Source organism: Equus przewalskii, chromosome 20 (genome assembly GCF_037783145.1).
Source record: "Equus przewalskii isolate Varuska chromosome 20, EquPr2, whole genome shotgun sequence".
NCBI classification, from domain to species: domain Eukaryota; kingdom Metazoa; phylum Chordata; class Mammalia; order Perissodactyla; family Equidae; genus Equus; species Equus przewalskii.
This window is the reverse complement of record NC_091850.1, coordinates 18,318,929-18,337,897: the sequence shown is the minus strand read 5'-3', so window position 1 is coordinate 18,337,897 and position 18,969 is coordinate 18,318,929. Positions and strand designations below refer to the sequence as shown.

At 33.2% G+C, this 18,969-nt stretch overlaps 1 protein-coding gene across 2 annotated transcripts in view; it reads left to right on the top strand.

Annotated features, from left to right (window-relative positions):
* Nucleotides 1-18,969, top strand: part of NDUFS4 (NADH:ubiquinone oxidoreductase subunit S4) — a 99,929-nt gene that overhangs the window by 33,235 nt on the left and 47,725 nt on the right. For both annotated transcript variants that reach the window (XR_011530602.1, XM_008530947.2), the window contains exon 2: nucleotides 10,295-10,373. Coding sequence is in view for 1 of the 2 variants with exons in the window: in XM_008530947.2 (XP_008529169.1) it covers nucleotides 10,295-10,373 (79 nt within the window). In the remaining variant the exon portion in view is untranslated. The remainder of the gene's footprint in view (nucleotides 1-10,294; nucleotides 10,374-18,969) is intronic.

Sequence of the window (18,969 nt, the reverse complement as noted above, 5' to 3'; positions counted from 1 at the left end):
TTTTGATAGTTTGTGTTTTTCAAATAATTAGTCCAATTCATCCAGGTTATCACATTTGTGGGCATGAAGTTGTTCATAGTATTTCTTTATTATTCTTTTAATTTCCATGGTATCAGTAGTGATGACACCTCTTTTGTTTTTGGTATCAGTAATTTGTGGCTTCTCTCTTTCTTGGTTAGCTTGGCTAGAGACTTTTCAATCCTACTGGTCTTTTCAAAGACCAGTTCTTGGTTTTGTTAATTTTTCTTTACCAATTTCTTGTTTACAACTTCATTGACTTCTGCTATAATTTTTATTATTTTTTTCTTCTGTATGCCTTAGGTTTGTATTGCTCTTTTTTCTACAGTTTCCTATGGTGGAAACTTAGATTACTGAATTTAGACTTTTCTTTTTTTCTTCTTTTTTTTCTTTAAAGGTTGGCACCTGAACTAATAACTGTTGCCAATCTTTTTTTTTTTCTTTTTATCCCCAAATCCCCCCAGTACATAGTTGTATATTTTAGTTGTGGGTCCTTCTAGCTGTGGCATGTGGGATACCACCTCAGCATGGCCTGACAAGCAGTGTCATGTCCACGCCCAGGATCCAAACCAGTGAAACCCTTGGCCGCCAAGGGTTCTTTTCTAATATATGTATTCGATGCTATAAATTTCTAAACACTGCATTTACTGCATCCCACAGATTTTGAAAAGTTGTGTTTTCATTTTCATTTAGTTCAAAATATTTGAAAATTTCTCTTGAGACTTCTTTGAGCTGTAAGTTATTTAGAAGTGTGTTGTTTAATCTCCAAATTATTGGGGATTTTCCAGTTTTCTATTAGTGATTTCTAGTTTAATTCCATTTTTGACTGAGAGCGTATGTTGTGTGATTTCTCTTCTTTTAAATTTGTTAAGGGGTCTTTATGGCCTAGAATGTGGCCTATCTTGGTGAATGTTCCATATGAACTTGAGAAGAATTATATTCTGCTGTTGTATTTTGAAGTATTCTGTAAATGTCAGTTAAATCCAGTTTATTGATGGTGCTGTTCAGTTCAGCTATATCCTTACTGATATTCTGCTTGCTGGCACTGTTAGTTACTATTAGAAGAGTGTTGAAGTCTTATCTATTAATAATGAATTTGTCTTTTTCTTCTTGTACTTCTTTCAGTTTTTGCCTCACATAATTTGATATTCTCTTCTTTGGTGTATCCACCTTAAGGATTATTAATGTCTTCTTGGAGAATTGACCCCTTTATCATGATGACATGCCCCTCTTTATTCCTGATAATTTTCCTTGTTCTGAAGTCCACTTTGTTTGAGATTATTATAGCTACTGCTATAAGATTTGATTATTGTTAGTATAGTATATCTTTCTCCATCTCTTTACTTTTAATCTATCTGTGCCTTTGTATTTAAAATGCATTTCTTTTAGGCAACATATAGTTGGATCCTGGATCCTCGTTTTTGTTAACCACTCCGACACATTCTGTCTTCCAGTTGGTGTATTTAGACTATTTGATTTTAAAGTGATTATTGTTGTAGTTGGTATTAATATCTACCATGTTCATATCCTCTGCTCTCCTTCCCTTTTTGGGGTGATTTTTGTCTTGCTTTCTAAAAGTCCTTTGTATATTCTAGATATTAGTCTTTTATCTGGTATGTCTATTTCTATTATCTCTGATATTTCCTTTATTTTAATTTAGTTTGTAGCACCTTTTATTGTTCATAAGTTAGTTTTCTTTCACAGTTTGTGGTATTGTGTCTTGATTAAGAAAACTTTTACGCCCAAAAGTTATTTTAAAAACTCTAATACTTTATTCCAGTAATTTACACACACAACACAATGTGTATATATGTGTATGTATTAATCCCTCTGGAGTTCTTTGGTATATGATATAACTATTTTATAAAATGATGCAAACATTTTTTCCATGAAGGGATAGCCAGATGTTTCAGTATCATTTATTGACTAGTTCAGCCTTTTACCACTGATTTGAAGTTGTACTTTTATTATATAATAAATTTAAAGATCTGCATAGTCAATCTTTTTACTCTGATCTGCCCTGTTTATTTGATCTATGTGTGTGTGCTTCTGCTAATACCATGATATTTTAGTTACTGTAGGTCATTAACTGGCAAGGCAAATCCTGCCTTATAGTTGTTTTTCAAAATTTTCTTGTTATTTTTGTGATTTTTTTCTTCCTGTTGAGAATCATGTAATTTTATAAAAATTTGGTTAGAATTATTATTATTATATTTAATTTATAGATTAATAATTGATATCTTCATGGTAAATTTTCTTCCAGCTATTTACAAGACGTGCTAAAGTACAACTCAGTTCCTTCCTTTACGGCATTCCAAACCAGTAGAGTTATTCTTTAGTGGCCAAAACAACTCAATGATTTGACCTTCCTAAATATGAACTTTTCATGTATTAATTGTGTTTTATAATATAATTATCATCACCATGACTTCTATATTTCTTATTCACTTTATTTTCACCTCATTTATATTTATTTTGATAACCTCTTGCTGTAAACTTAGGTATATGTCTTTCTCCTTTACATTTTCCATCATGCCCTCGAGTTTCTTTGTTATCACCCTCTAAAACCTTGCCCACATTCTCCTTATTACTTCTCAGTTCCATTCCTAAGTCTGGTATGTGAGCATAATTACCCTTATCCCTCTTGCACAAATCTTTCCTTAGTTGTTGGATGATTCTCAAAGGATTATTTTAAGTTTTTGGCTTGAGTTGTGTCCAGAGGCACAACTGCTATTAGTTCCTCCTACACGTTCCACCTGGCTCAGAAGAATGGGAAAAAGGACATCTATGAGCAGGAGATTATTAATTTTTTACTGACTTGACCAGTCGAACATTTTAAGATAATATTAAGTACTGTAGGTGAAGATTAGAACTTGATGTCATAAACCTGAATTAGAATCAAAGAACTTGTGAATAGGTTATAGACTGTCTTCACTGTTATTTCCATTGAACTTAATCAAAGCATTTGTAGGATCTTTGCCTTTCTCTGTATGTCTGTGTAGGGACATATGTGCCTTCTCCACAGATTTTCCCCCCAAATTAAAATGATCCCTTGACCCCTCATCTTTATTTTTTCTGTTAACAATTAGTTCTTTGTTGCTTCTGTCTAGTGAGTACAGTATGATGAAGACAGTTTAAATTTTTTCTGTTGAGTCAAGATCTTGAAAAGCTTCAAGGTCATTAACTTGAAGGTGATTTACCCAAATATCAACATATTCTAAGTCTGAGATAATTATTGTGGCATAGAGTATATGTATGTATTGTTATTGGGTTATTTCAGTTAAAACTCTTAGTAATGTTTCCTTTTGGTTTAGTATGGAACTATAAACACTTTCGGATTTAATGTGAATTTGGGTTAATTCAATTTGCAATTTATGGACAACAAACGTAATTGGTTTTAATCAAAAGGCTGAGGATTAATTGATTCCTTAATAATTTCTCTAGAATTAGGAATTCTACTTTGTCTACGAGTCCAGCAGATTACTTCTCGTCCCTTGAAGTTGCTGATTCAGTTTTAATATTTATAAAACCATATTTAGGGGCCAGCTGTGTGGCCAAGTGGTTAAGTTCGTGGGCTCTGCTTTGGTGACCCAGGGTTTCACCAGTTCAGATCCTGGGCACGGACATGACACTGCTCATCAATCATGCTGAGGTGGCGTCCCACACAGCACAACCAGAAGGACCCACAGCTAGAATGTACAACTATGTACCAGGGGGCCATCAGGAGGAGACGAAGGAGGAGAAAAAAAAAAAGATTGGTAAGAGATGTTAGCTCAGGTGCCAATCTTTGAAAATAAAATAAAACCATATTTAATTATTTGTAGGGATGTTTTCATTATCTATAGTTAGGTACAAACTACCCCACTACTCAATTAAGTTGTTTAAAACACAACAGTCATTTGTTTTGCTCACAGATCTGTAATTTGGGCAGGATTTGGCAGGGAAGCTTGTCTCTGCTCCATGTGGTGTCTGCTGGGATGACTTAATGGACTAGAGGATCCATGTCCAACAGCTCACTCACATGGCTGGCAAAGTGATATTGGCTATTGATTCCTCTTCACGGGAGTCTTTCTGTGAGGCAGCTTGGATTTCCTCACAACCTGGTGACTGGATTCCAAGAGTGAATATCCCAAGAAACAATGTTATGAGACAGGAAATGGAAGCTGCTAGTTTTTTAAGGCCTGAGCCTGGAAACATGCATAGCCTCACTTCTGTATTATACTGATCAAGGAGTCACAAGGTTCAGATTCTAGGAACAGGGAACAAAGACCTCTAGCTCTTGGTGGGAAAGAGGAGTGTCCACAGAAATTTGGAGCCAGGTATTCAAACTGCTACAAGAGATATGGGAATTTTACTGTTCGGGGTTGATAAGTTTAATTTGCTTTAAAGGGAGAATTGTGTTAGTGCTTTGTCAGTAATATTATTCTTATTCAGATACTATTTTCCATTGCAAATGATTTCTTTTTATCTTTTCACCATTAAGACTTTTTGAAGAGTATATTTTGAAGTATAAAAACAGTATTTGCAAGATATATATGAAGAAAACTCCAAAACTCTGATGAAAGAAATCAGAGAGACAGGGCTGGCCCCATGGCCTAGTGGTTGAGTTCAGCGTGCTCTGCTTCAGTGGCCCAGGTTTTGTGGGTTCAGATCCTGGGCGTGGGCCTGTACCTGCAGGCTTACACACCATGCTGTGGCAGCAACCCACACGTGAAATAGAGGAAGATTGGCACAGGTGTTAACTTAGGACTAATTTTCCTCAAGCAGAAAAAGAGAAAGACTGACAACAGATGTCGGCTCAGGGCTAATCTTTCATAGCAAAATAAATACATAAATAAAAAGAAATCAGAGACGATCCTAATAAATATACATGGATAGGACTCCATATTGTTAAGATGTCAGTTCTTCCTGACTTGATCTATAGATTCAGCATAATCTGCTCAGCTCACCCCGCCATTTTGCTCCGCCCCTTCCGATTCAGCATAATCTGAATCAAAACCTCAGCAAGCTACTTCATAGCTATCAAGAAACTGCTCCTAGGGGCCGGCTGTGTGGCCGAGTGGTTAAGTTCGCACACTCTGCTTCGGTGGCTCAGGGTTTCACTGGTTGAGATCCTGGGCGCAGACATGGCAGCTCTTGTCAGGTCACACTGAGGTGGCGTCCCACATGCCACAACTAGGACTCATAACTAAAATACACAACTATGTACTGGGGGGATTTGGGGAGGAATAAAAAAGAAATTGATTCTAAGTTTATATAGAAAGGCAAAAGACCGAAAATTCAATATAATACTGGAGAAGAATGACAAAGTCAGCAGACTAACATTAACTGACTTCAAGATTTAGTACACAGCTACAGTAATCAAGACAGTGTGGAATTGGCAAAGGAATAGATAAATAGATCAATGGACAGAATCAATAGCCCAGAAATAGATCACTGAAATATAGTCAACCGATCTTTGAGAAAAGAGCAAAGGTAATCCAATGGAGAAAAGATAATCTTTTCAATAAGTGGAAGTGGAACATATCCACGTGCAAAAAAACGAATCCGTACATTGACCTTACACTTTTCACAAAAATTAACATAAGAACAAATCTAGGTAGCTTGGTTTGGTGCTGAGTTTTTAGATACAACATCATAAGCACAATCCATGAAAGAAAAGAATAGGTAAGTTGGACTTCATTAAAATTAAAAGCTTCTGCTCTGTGAAAGAGACTTTAAGAGAATGAAAGACAAGCACAAAACGGAAGAAAATATTTCCAAAACACATATCTGATAAAGAGCTTGCCTCCACAATATACAAAGAACTCTTAAAATTCAACAAGAAAACAAACAACCCAATTAAAAAATAGGCAAAATATCTCAACAGACGCCTCATGAAAGAAGATATATAGATGGCAAATAAGCTTCTGAAAAGGTGCCTCAACATCCTATGACATTAGAAAATTGAAAACCAGTGAGATGCCACTACACACCTGTTAAAATAGGTAAAATCGAAAACACTGACAACACCAAGCACTGGCAAGAACAAGGACAGGAAGTCTCATTCATTGCTGGTGGGAATGTACCATGGTACAGCCACTTTGGAAGACAGTTTGGCAGTTTCTTACAAGCTAAACATAGTCTTAACATATAATCCAGCAATTGGTCCCTACATATTGACCCAAATGAGTTTCAAACTTAGACCCCCACAGAAACTTGCAAATGAATTAGGAGAAACAACCCAAATGTTCATCAGTAGATGAGTGGATAAACAAATGTGGTGTATATACATGTTTTTGAAGGATGTACCTCCTTAGGTTTTTAAAGGAAAACAGATTATGAGTTGAGTAATTATGATACAGCATTTCCATAGGGAATTATTAAAACAAACTAGAACTATACTCAGTTCCACTTTTAGCATCACATAGACTCATCACTAAAAGAAACTTTAGAGTAATAAATCCTCATTTTACAGATTTACAGAGAATGAAATTGAGATGCAGAGAGGTTAAGTGATTTGTCCATAGACACAACTAGTAAGTAGTAAAACCAGAGTTGGAAATAAGATCTCTTGATATCCATTTCCAGGATATATCATTTTCTTACCAGGAAGCTTATAAAGAAAAACTAAATATAATAAATGATTTTTACACTCTAATAGTGATAATTGATGATAACAGTCACAGCCCTCAGAGTTTATCCTTTGGGCTCAGAATTAAGGTTGACACTTGAGAAACCTGGAAATATGAACAGGCCAGTTAACAAAACAAATGGGTAGCCAGAAAGGCAAGCTCACGAGGCAAATAAAATTTCTAAGTTTCTTGAAAATGGTTGCTAAATAGCAAAGTAAAATTAGCATTTACTTGCTGATGATTACATATTAGTCATTTCTCCATGTACACTTAACTTCCTAGTGTTAGACGTTGTCCAGTAAAATATGATTATTATTTTGGTAATTGTTACTTTCGGCTATTGTGAATAACCCTGCTATGTACTTTGGTGTGCAAGTATATATTCGAGTCCCTTCTTTCAGTTCTTTTGGGTATATACCCAGAAGTTAAATCACTGGGTCATATGTTAAGTCTATGTTTACTTTTTTAGGAAGTGCCATACCGTTTTCCACAGCGACTGCATGATTTTACATTCCCACCAACAGTGCACAAGGGTTCCAATCTCTCCATATCCCACCAAGACTTGTTTTTTTGATAACCATCCTGTTGGGTATGAAGTGGTATCTCACCGTAGTTTTGATTTCCATTTCCCTAATGACTAGTAATGTTGAGCATCTCTTCATGTGCTTATTGTCTATTTGTAGATCTTTGGGTAAATGCCCATTCAAGTCCTTTTCTCATTTTTAATTTGGTAGTTTGTTTTTTGTTGTGTGACACCCTCTTTTGAAACTTAAGAATTATCCATAGGGGCCAGCCTGGTGGCGCAGCCGTTAAGTGCGCACGTTCCGCTTCGACGGCCTGGGGTTCGCCCAGTAAAAGTTGTAGAATTTAATTATTTAATTAACAAATAAAAAGTTTCTTCACTTTAATTTCAAAACAAAAGTAGTTTAAATAGGAAGGATTTGTATGATCATTTTAACTAATGTTATGAGTTTAGTCCTATATCCCATTCACAGAATTGAAGAAAGTCTGAATAGTTAAAAGAGAAATATTAAGTCAAAAATAAAATGGGCACAGAATCTAGCTCTTTTATATTAGCATTGTCCTATCCTCACCCCCCAAAAATTACTTAAAGCTAACAGATGTCTTATTTCATGTACACATTGTAGTTTACAGTAATGGATGCCATAGCTATCACTGATTGTGACAATTAAGCATTTTAAAGTTTTCCAAAACATTAAGCCATCTTATGGAGATTTCTCTTTTGAAAGTAAGTTAGTATATACAGTTATGACTCAAATTTATAAACCAAATGAATATATAGTGTTCAGTTCTTTTTTAAATGCAATATAATCACCATAATTTTATTGTAACATAATCACTAATAATTGATGCAAAACTTCATGCCAGAGGTTCAACTTTCAATAGCTATGGTGTACACAGCTTTAGAGAAAATCTACTTACTAATATAATTTAAAGATAACTCATAATACAAAAGGCTCTTCTGCTTTATGAAAATGTTTTTAGAAATATCTATGTCAATTATTTCCCAAAATTAATATAATTCTTTACCACTGTAAATACCCTGCTCAGAAACGTATCTACACAAAATACATCTACATGGAAGTTATTCTAAATCATTTATACAAACCGTTAAAATACACATTCTGGTTTTTATAATATTAAAGCATAATTAATCACCTTTTAAAATCTATTTCCTCTGGAAATCATTAAGACCAACAACATGACACTAAAAACGTCTTGAATACTTTTAACCAAATCCAAATATTACAGGAAAAAATTAGGCAATGATAAAGAAACTAAGAGAACTTGAAATATTAGAAAATCTAGCTACATTTTAAGAAAATGAAGTTTCTCTAACAGGTATTAGATCAAAATAGTGCAAATTATTAGATATATTAAAACTCCACAATCCATGAACTCTGCAATTTTGGACTGCACAGTAGATTCGATTTAAACAATATTCTCTTAAATTGTGTAATAAAATCTTATAGTAGGGGCCGGCCCAGTGGCGCAGCGGTTAAGTTCGCACGTTCCGCTTCTCGGCGGCCCGGGGTTCGCTGCTTCGGATCCCGGGTGCGGACATGGCACTGCTTGGCAGCCATGCTGTGGTAGGCGTCCCACGTATAAAGTAGAGGAAGATGGGCACAGATGTGAGCTCAGGGTCAGCCTTCCTCAGCAAAAAGAGGAGGATTGGCAGTAGTTAGCTCAGGGCTAATCTTCCTCCAAAAAGAAAAAAAAAAAAATCTTAAAGTACATTAGTCATAACACAAGGTAAATTTTTAAATTTTTAAAACATATATGCTTCAGAGATATATTTTAGTAATTTTACTTAATTTCCAATTAATCAGAAGAATTAAGTTATATATCATTTTCTGTAAACAGATAATTTTTATAAACCAATACACAAACAACACATAATCTCATATTTTTATCAGGCTATATATAAAAGGCAGCACAATAAAAAAAAAGACAAAAGATGTTAAGTAAAATAATCCTACCAGAAAGAGTTAAAAATCACAAAATTTTTTGTCAGAAAAAACTTTTGATAGGCTAGATTGCAAAGAGATCATAAAAAAGAATTTTTATTTATTATTTGAAACAATATATTCATATAATTTATTTCAGAAAAATTTAAGTAAAAAGGACACATAATACACGTGTATGTATATGTATACGTATGTGTGTGTGTGTGTGTGTGTGCAGGTTATATTAGGTCATTTGCTAAGTAACTATTCCTCAAACATGGAGAGAGAAATTATTTAAAAAATCAAATCTCAGATGTGGAGAAAAATGCCCCTCCAATTCTAGATAGTTAAGGTAGCAACAGAGGTCCAGAGTCAATTACAAACACAGCATTTAATTAGTTATACCTACAAAATATAATCTACAGTTAATTTTAGATTAAATGTGAATTATATAGCAACTATCTATTTACTGATTAGCCTGTAAAGAATGTCACATCAGTGAAATGGCCAAGTAAAAAAAGTATTTTTAATAATATTAGAGTATAAAAACATTACTAAAAAGACACAAAATCTGGGAAGCATAAACGAAAAAATGACAGAAGCTACTACATAAAAACCTCTAAACCAAAGGTATTATAAATGAAGAATAAGATAACAAACAAGGAGAAAGTATCTACAACATAAAACAGTAAAGAATCAATATCCAAAATAAGTAAAAGAGCTTTTACAAACCAGTAAGTATGGATAATTCTTCCATATCTTTCTTTCTTCTTAATTTAGGCCATTAAGAATTTGGTTGAGCTTTTTCTTTTTCTTTCTGCTGCCATAATTTAGGAATCAGCATGCTGGAAGAGTTGATATAGTTTTGCATTTTTCTTCCTGGTAGTGACAAACTAGCCACTGTACACTCATAGCAGTACAATACTTGTCACTGGTGGCCTTTCTGTGACGGAGAGCCTATAGACTGATGTTAAGTGCAGCCTGTTATCAACTGTCAAGTGAGAGTCTGCCAAAAACTCAGCAGACAGAACTAATTGGGGAGAAAAAGGATTTTTGTGCCCTCTTCTCTTTCTTTCTATTCTCTTTGTCTTATAAGACAGATATTGTTAGTAGGTAGTTTGTTTATGTAACATTTGTCTGCCTCTCTTGTCTCATTGCATGGATCATTTTTTAACTTAAAGTTTTGCACTGCAGGTCATTGAGCACTTCCACATGGAGGCTGGCACAGGACCAAACTCGAGACACGCAACTCATAACAGTTGATGAAAAATTGGTAAGAATTTTCTGTTACACACTGCTATGATTCTGCCTTCAGGGTTATTTTTGTGCAGTAGATCTTCAGTATGATGTTCTGGGTTCTTCTAAGAAAGTGATTTAAATTTGAATTTCTAGATCATATGTAAATTTTAGGAAGAAATGCTCATCACTAAAAGATAATTTGTGTTAAGCATTATGCACAAATATTAAGTCATACATTAAGAAATTAAAATTATAAAAGGCTTCCATTTTTGTGATGTTTATAAGTAGCAATCAGAACATTTTTATTTTTGTAATAAATGTATTTTTTATTTTCTCAGTTACTCTCTTATTTGATAAGTTGTAAGACACCGGTACTATCCAAAATTAAGTATATTGTTTTTTTTCTGGAACCATTTATTGTTGTTGTTACTGTGCGTATGTATATGTGTACCTACACACGTATACATCCCATTTCTACATTATGCATGAGAGATTACAACTGGCAACAAATGAATAATATTCTTCTGTTATCAGTAGCAGATAGAATTGTCACTTCTGAAATTTTTTAATGTGATCTTAGTTTAGATGCAACTTGTTGTTTATGCTTATATTGTACAATAGCATAAATTTTGTAAAGTTTCTAAGACTCCTAGTAAAATGTGTAATAGTATAAGCATGCTTTTCATTTTGTATCTGGTTTACTATTATCAAATAGCTAGGTGTGTTTCTTAACTACTCCCCTTATAATTGTTGGACATTCTTTTATCAGTCAATTTTGAACCTGTAAGCATAAGTTAAATACTAGGTCACACTTAAGTTTTTATTTATACCATTAAAGATATAATACAGGTAAATAAATAGTAAGTAAACAAACAGACAACTTGGAAAACTCACATCTTATGCTTAAGGCTGCTTGGTTTTATCTTTAGTTATCTCTTTGATCTACTTACTGACATTGCCATCATCCCAGTCTAGGCTGCCATCATGCTAGTCTAGGCTGCCAGTATCTTTCACCTAGATTGCTGCAGTAGTTTCTTTCTTTCTTTTTTTTTTTTTAAAGATTTTTTTTTCCTTTTTCTTCCCAAAGCCCCCCGGTACGTAGTTGTATATTCTTAGTTGTCAGTCCTTCTAGTTGTGCATATGGGATGCCGCCTCAGCATGGCCTGATGAGCCATGCCATGTCCACACCCAAGATTCGAACCAGTGAAACTCTGGGCCGCTGCAGCCTAGTGCGAGAACTTAACCACTCAGCCACGGGGCTGGCCCCGCTGCAGTAGTTTCTTGATTGATCTCCATAGATGCTTGAATCTTCCTCTTATTCATTTTCCAAAGGATAACCAAAGTAGTCTTTTTTAAAATGCTAGTTTTATCATCCTCTTGTGTAAAATCCTTTGGTGTTTCTTACTGACCTAAAAGTAAACATTAAAATTCTAACCTGGCTTTTGAGGTATTGCATGATTTAACTTCTGCCTTCCTCTGTAGGGTTATCTTGTGCCACTGTCTTTTATACTCTGTACTCCACTCTCACAAAGCCTGGAACTTGCTGTTCTTTTTCCTGCTTCAGGGCATTCAGATTCCAGTTCACCATGCCTAGATGCTTTTTACCAATCCTCTAGCTCTTCATCCAGGTACCGTCTATTTATTCTTCAAATGTTAATCAAACATCACTTGCTTAGTCAAGTATAAAAGAAATGAGGCAGGTATGTGTGAGAGGATGATGATTTACACATGCCATGTGTTCATTAATTAATGAAAGTACTATTATTTTAATTTTTCTAGTGACGTCTCTTTTAAGCTCCAGGAGACTGCCTTCTTGTTTCACTGTTATGGGATCTGCTCTATATAAAATTTTTAATTTTACAGAGTTCATTAGTAATGTTTCTAAGTTCTCTTCTTTCTAGTTTGAAGAATGAATGAGTCAGACAGCAACTTATTGCTCTAAATAAGGTACTGTGAAGCATACCAAGGAGGTATACAGACTACTTTGAGTTTTGTGTTTTTAATTCTATCTCATAAAATCAGTTGCACACTTTCAATGAATTTTGTTGCCCTGTATAGATTTCCCCCAACTTTGTTATGTGTTTCTTGAATATATTAATCAAAATGTCAGTATGGTATTCCAGTTGAAATCACTTGAAGTCTTATGTATAATTATTCATAGTTATTGAAGTAATATTTAATATGCATTACTGAAACCCATAGGTAGTTTTCAAATCTTAGTTTTAGCCATTCATTTAGGTTTATATTAAAATGAAAGTATTAAATAAGCAAATAGGTAACGTAATGCTCATAGGGCTTCCATGTTCCTACACACTGTCAGATGGAGGGTCCAGTAAGTAGCATAATGACAAGACCAGGGGCCGAAGGGTACTTCTAGAAATATTGAGCAATTGCAGTTGATTATATTTGCGTTTTGAACAAAAATTATTCTAAAAATATATCTCAACATCGATGATGATAACTTTTCAAAATGTGAAGTAAACCCTTATGAGTATTTTAAAAGGAGATATGGAAATAGTGCTTTAATGTCACTATTACATAATGTAAACCTGTTTATTAACTTAGTATACCATTTTTATTAACTACTCGTTAGTAGATTACTGTTATATTTGTACGTGAAATTGGATAGAAGCTAGAATCTTTTTTTTTTATTAAGGTAGCATTGTTTTATAACAATATGTAAATTTCAGGTGTGCATCACTATAGTTTCATTCCTATGTAGATTACATCACGTTCACCACCTAAAGACTAATTACCATTCGTCATCAGACACACATGCCTACTCACCCGTTTTGCTCTCCTCCCTCCCCTCTGGTAACCACCAATCCAATCTATGTCTCTATGTGTTTCTTTTTTCTTGTTTTTGTCTTCTATTTATGAGTGAGATCATATGATATTTGATTCCCCCCCCCCCCGACTTATTTCGCTTAGCATAATACCTTTAAGGTCCATCCATGTTCTTGCAAATGGCAAGGTTTCATCTTTTTTGTGGGTGAGTAGTATTCTGTTGTGTGTATATACCACATCTTCTTTATCCATTCATCCCTTGATGGGCACCTAGGTTGCTTCTAAGTCTTGGTTATTGTGAATAATGCTGCAGTGAACATAGGGGTGCATGTATCTTTATGCATTCGTGTTTTCCTCTTCTTTGGATGAATACTCAGCAGTGAAATAGCTGGATTATATGGTAGTTCTATTCTTAATTTTTTGAGGAATCTCCATACTGTCTTCCATAGTGGCTGCACCAGTTTGTACTCCCACCAGCAGTGTATGAGAGTTCCCTTTTCTCTACATCCTCTCCAACACTTGACAACTTCCTCATAAAGACTGTTCTAATGGGATTGGTGGTGGTATTAATGAATGTGATTTTTAAAAATACTGTGTAATGAAATATGTTAATGTTTGGAAGATTTGCATACCTCTATGAACCAGTATTTTCCATATGACCAGTGTATGATGTTATAAAATCACACATGGGTAAAAGTTTAATTTAAAGCACAAGAGGGAACAATGGATTTAATGAAACTGAGTATGAAAATATTAAGGCTGTTAAAATATTGCTCCCTTTTCTAATTACATATCTGTCTGAGGATGAATTTTCTTCATATATTGCAACCAAGACAACTTAGCACAACACTTGGAATGCAAGATGTTAGAATTCAACTTTCTATTAGCTAGACATTAAAGAGTTTCAAAAATGCAAATCATTGCCACTCTTCTCACTTAACCTTTGTTTTTGAAAATGTTATTTTTCATAATAATGTTATTTATGTTACTATATAATCAGTTTCTTATTTTAAATTAAGTATATATTTAAATTTTTCTTTATTTTAATTTCTTATATGCTAAGTATCTATAGATATAACTCATATAAACAAAACTTCATTGGAGTCCCAATAATTTCTAAAAATGTGTAAGAGTCCCGAGACCAAAATGTTTGACAATTGTTCTCCTAAGTCTTCTCTTTTCTGGGTTAAACATCCTCAGGGCTTTGATGCATTTCACATGAGTTCCAGTTAATTCGTCATCTTGATTATCTTCCAGTTTGACTGAATCCCTTTTAAAATGTTGCCAGGATTTCTCTGATACTCCAGATGTATGGTGCAGGGTATGGTGGGAATTATCTCTATTCCTTTTAATCTCAGCAGTTCTAGTAAGGCAACTTAAAATTTAGGTTCTCATACTTCTTCCTTATGTGGATTTCATGGAGAGCTAAAACCTCAGATCCTTTTTTATTTGTACTATTATCAAGTCATGTTTCATTTCTTGCATCTTAAGTGTATGCTGTTTATTATTTTTAACTCTCATTCTCAGATTAGCTCAAAGGGCATGTTACTAAGTGAAGCTTAATTTTCTTTTTTTTTAATTGTTATGTCTGACGGGCAGAATATAATATATAGAACACAGCAAATTAAAGGAATTTTTATAGTGTTTTGTGGATGTCAGTACCATTATAAGTACAAAGGAAAAAATGTTTTATTCTGGGCATCTATTGTATATTGACAATATGTATCCTATCTTTTTATTAGGCATAGAATGTAGAGGGGGAAAGTCTGCCTGGCATTTTCTAGTGTAAAGAATCTGTTCTCTCATTTTATAACTATGTACAATGTTGACGTTGTTAGAGTACAAATCTTCAGATAATAAAATTGTAGCAATTCCTGGATTACTCTTAATAATGAATTTTATATCAGAGCACATGATAAATTTCTAATCAATCTTAAGACTGCCTTCTCTCTTGTTTGTTATGTATAAAGTGTTAACTATCCTTTACATTTAGTCTCAGAACTAATACATTTTTAAATATCGAAAGAGTAGATGACAGCATCTTAAAATAATCTTGTCAACTTATGTAGAAGCACAATGATTTAAAAAAAACTTTTTGTGGGTTGCACCATTTTTATTTCCAAATATGTGATACTTCCTCCAGATTTATCAGCTTACAAATGGTTGTCTGCTTGGCCCTTGGTTTTTGTTGCAAGAGTTGCTGTGCTATGGAGGTGGGGTGAAGAATGTCTTTGCCTTTCTGCTTTATAAGAGAGTAACTTTTTTTCCTTTATGCCACCCCACCCCAATCTCCTTTCAGTACATTTGGTGAATACTCAAGTCCAATGAATATGTTGTCTTTTTATATTCACTTCGACTATACAAAAGAGAGAAGTTAGATTTTCAATATTCTAAAGATTTTGAGTAGGTGCTCCCCCACAAAAGGACCAAAGCATAAATTAGACCTCCATAGATAATATTTTTTATTTGTTTTAAAATCATTTTTCTTAGGTATTTTTAAATACTAATTCCTGTTTGTCACAGTCACCTTATATTAACTATCTACTGATATAGTTAAAATTTTAATGCAAAAATACCCTCATAAAATGTAGGAATTGTTTCAATTTATTAATTGAAAAATGTGAAATAAGCCTTAAGAGTTTACATTAGTATATTAATTCTGTAAATTATGTTGGCTGCCATGTTTCCTTACTTCATTTATTTATTCAGTAAATACTTACAGAGTATTTACATGTGCTAGGTACTATGCTTCAGTGTTTATGTTGACACTTCAGTGGTTTGTTTTCATTTAGGAGCTTAGTTATTTTGTTTCAAAACTATTAAGCACCACCTGTTTGAAATCTTGCAAAGGTATTATGAGTATACATGCATCCTCAACATAAATGCATATGAAAAAGGAAACTTTTTATTTAGCAGTCTGTAATACTATCTCAAATTTTTGGGATGGGGAAGGATGGCTATTATTTGTAAGCTTTTTTTGAGAAATTATAGTACACACCATTAATGTTAAATTGTACTATTGTGGACATTTTAAGTAGTCTGTATTGACGTCTTTATTTAGAAGTTAGGTATGCATGTAAAATAGTCAGTGTTTTGAATGTTGCCAATTTTTTGTGTTTTATTGCTTAACAATTTTTTCCAAATAACAATAACAGTTAAAGCTTTGTTACTTGCTGATGTTTGCAGTAAGTACTTGCTGTTTGATTAAACACGTGTATTAATAGCACACTCAGCCAGCTGGGTGATACTATTGCTGTTTTAGAATGTCTGCAAGCAGCAAGTTATTTAATAGAAGTTTTTTGTCACTTTATTAGGTTTAAAATTTTTCCATTGCTTGAACTTAATCTAAGAAATTTGTAAAAATGAATGATTTTTTCAAGCCTTTAAAAATTAAGCAATTATATTTGCTACACAAGTATTTGTTTTATCTTGCTTTTGCGTTCTAACATACTAAAAGTTTATAGATGAAAATTTTTTTTCTAAGTCTGCAAACTTGAATTAAAAATCGGTCATTAAGAGGTGACCTGCACAAAAAGATAAACCTAAGTTAAAGGCTTAGCTTTGCTCTGACTGCTTGCTTTTTTCTTTTTTTTTTTAAAGGGGTCAGTTTTCTTTTGGTGAGGTTACTTTCTTTTGGTGTATGGCAGCGCTATCTCTGCTAGATTATTGGAGCGAGTAGTGTCTGCGATTGGGGTTATACAGCCTTCTAGCATCTCAAGTGTCTGTTTTGTCTGGACTTTCCTCGTGCAGCATTCTTGTGCAAAAATTTCAAGGCTTTAGTCTGGAGCACTGGGTCAAAGGATATGTCTCTTTGAAGGGTAGACAGGAGTTTTTTATGTTTTATTCACTAAGTAGTATTTCATTTTACATCAAAGAATTGCAGCCTTTGAGAACCTTCCGTGGTGGCTGTTTATCATGGGTTTTTTTTTCCGTTAGGACTTTCACTAAATATGGAATAATGTTTCTTCATGTTTCTCAGTTTACAGATGCTTTTTATATTCTTGTATTTAGATGAGATCGTTTAAATAAAAAGAGAAAAGGCATTGACTAAATATAAATGTTGATTTGCAGTATAGTTTTATGTTTTAAAAACAACTGTAGTTTTTTACAATGTACTTCTCTCTGTTGGTTATACATACTACCCACAAGCTATTGAAAAAAAAATTGGTGAATAGCCTTTAGGATTGTAGCAATGCTATTGCTTAAAATTCTAAAGAAATAGTAATAACTAATGATTTTAGAACTGTAAATTTTATAGTGAAATGGCAATTCCTTAATTAGCCTTTTTTCAAGTACTATTTTGTGTGTGTGTTAGTGCCGGAGAGAGTGCTTTTGAAAAATATCAAAAACTCAAGTAATAAAAAATGTTAAGACTTAGTATAGCTACAAGTAAATGTTCTTCTTTCTATACTTTTGGGATAGGTTAATCAGTAAGTGTATTACGTACCTATAAAATTAATCACGTAATGAGTGATTGCTTCTATGTTTAGAACATTATTAAATTGCAGTTAATATTCTTATCACATGACATATATACCTAAGCATTTGAACTAATATTAAAATAGCTTGTTATGTTTTTGGGTAAAACATGCTCTTACTGAAAATTTATCTAGAGTTAATCAGTGTTTAAAATTGAAATATTTCTACTCTCATTAATGACATTAGTTTTAAACAACTTCAGTTAACTTTTACATTTAACGTTGATTAAAACGTCAGATTCTTTATTACATACAATTATTTTAAATAAAATTATATTGTTAAGTTCAGAACTTTGTTTTCTAAAATGTACTCCCAATTACAAGCTATATAAAACTTGTGCTTATTACTGCTTACAGAGGAAATGAATGTTTAATAATAGTTTTTATATGCAGACAGGAACCAGTTAAACTTAAAATAGAGAATGATCTTTCTATATTAAAATTATTTAAGGAACAAAAGCTCTTTCCTCTGCAGTATTCAGCCGTCTCTATTATCTGTGATTCTTCAGCAATTAAAGCAGATTTATTTTCCTCTTTGTTCCTATTTGGAATACTTGAACAATGCTGTAGAATTGAACTGACTGGAATGTTTTATCTTTCAAAAGCTTTAAAGTTCTATGTACCAATTAGCAAAATACAGTAAAGGTTTAAACTGTTAATAGCCACAACATCTTTAATGCATAGATCTGTGGTATGCTAGCGCTGTGTAACAGTTCTCCATTGTATGTCTCTTTTAAGGAGAGTAACTGTGTCAGTTCTTTTCTTGCTTTACTACCTGCTGTGTATGGAAATTGTGTATAGTACTTGACACTTGCTTTCAAGAATTTAAAATTCTTGCATGTTATTATGTAGGAGTTTTGGCTTTCAATAAAGTAGAATTGATAATATTTTATTTATTTGGATTTTATATCAGGATTTTTTGGTCATATTCTAGAGACTATACAATTTATATTTGAAAATACATTATCTATTTTTCTTTAGTGAATTCAGAATACGTAAGCTATGCGTTATCTCCTTGGAAATTGCTTGTCTAATTTTATTCATTTAACTGAATATAATTATAAACTAATCATCAAGGTTTATATCAGACTATGGAGATAACATGATGTTTTATTTTATACTGTATTTGAATGTAGGTGGGGCTTTTTGTTGTTTGTTTCATTGATAGTAGAGAGTATTTTGTTTTTAGAGTTATAGTTTTTCTAATTGGCTAGCTTACCAGATAATTTCAAAACTCAAGAATTCACCCAAATACCTACCTTAAATTTTTAATGCCTCATGTTTGTCATTTTATAGTAAGTTATTAATGAAGGCAGGGGTGAGAGGAAGTGAAAAAAATAGGAGCAACGTTTTTGGTGACAATTA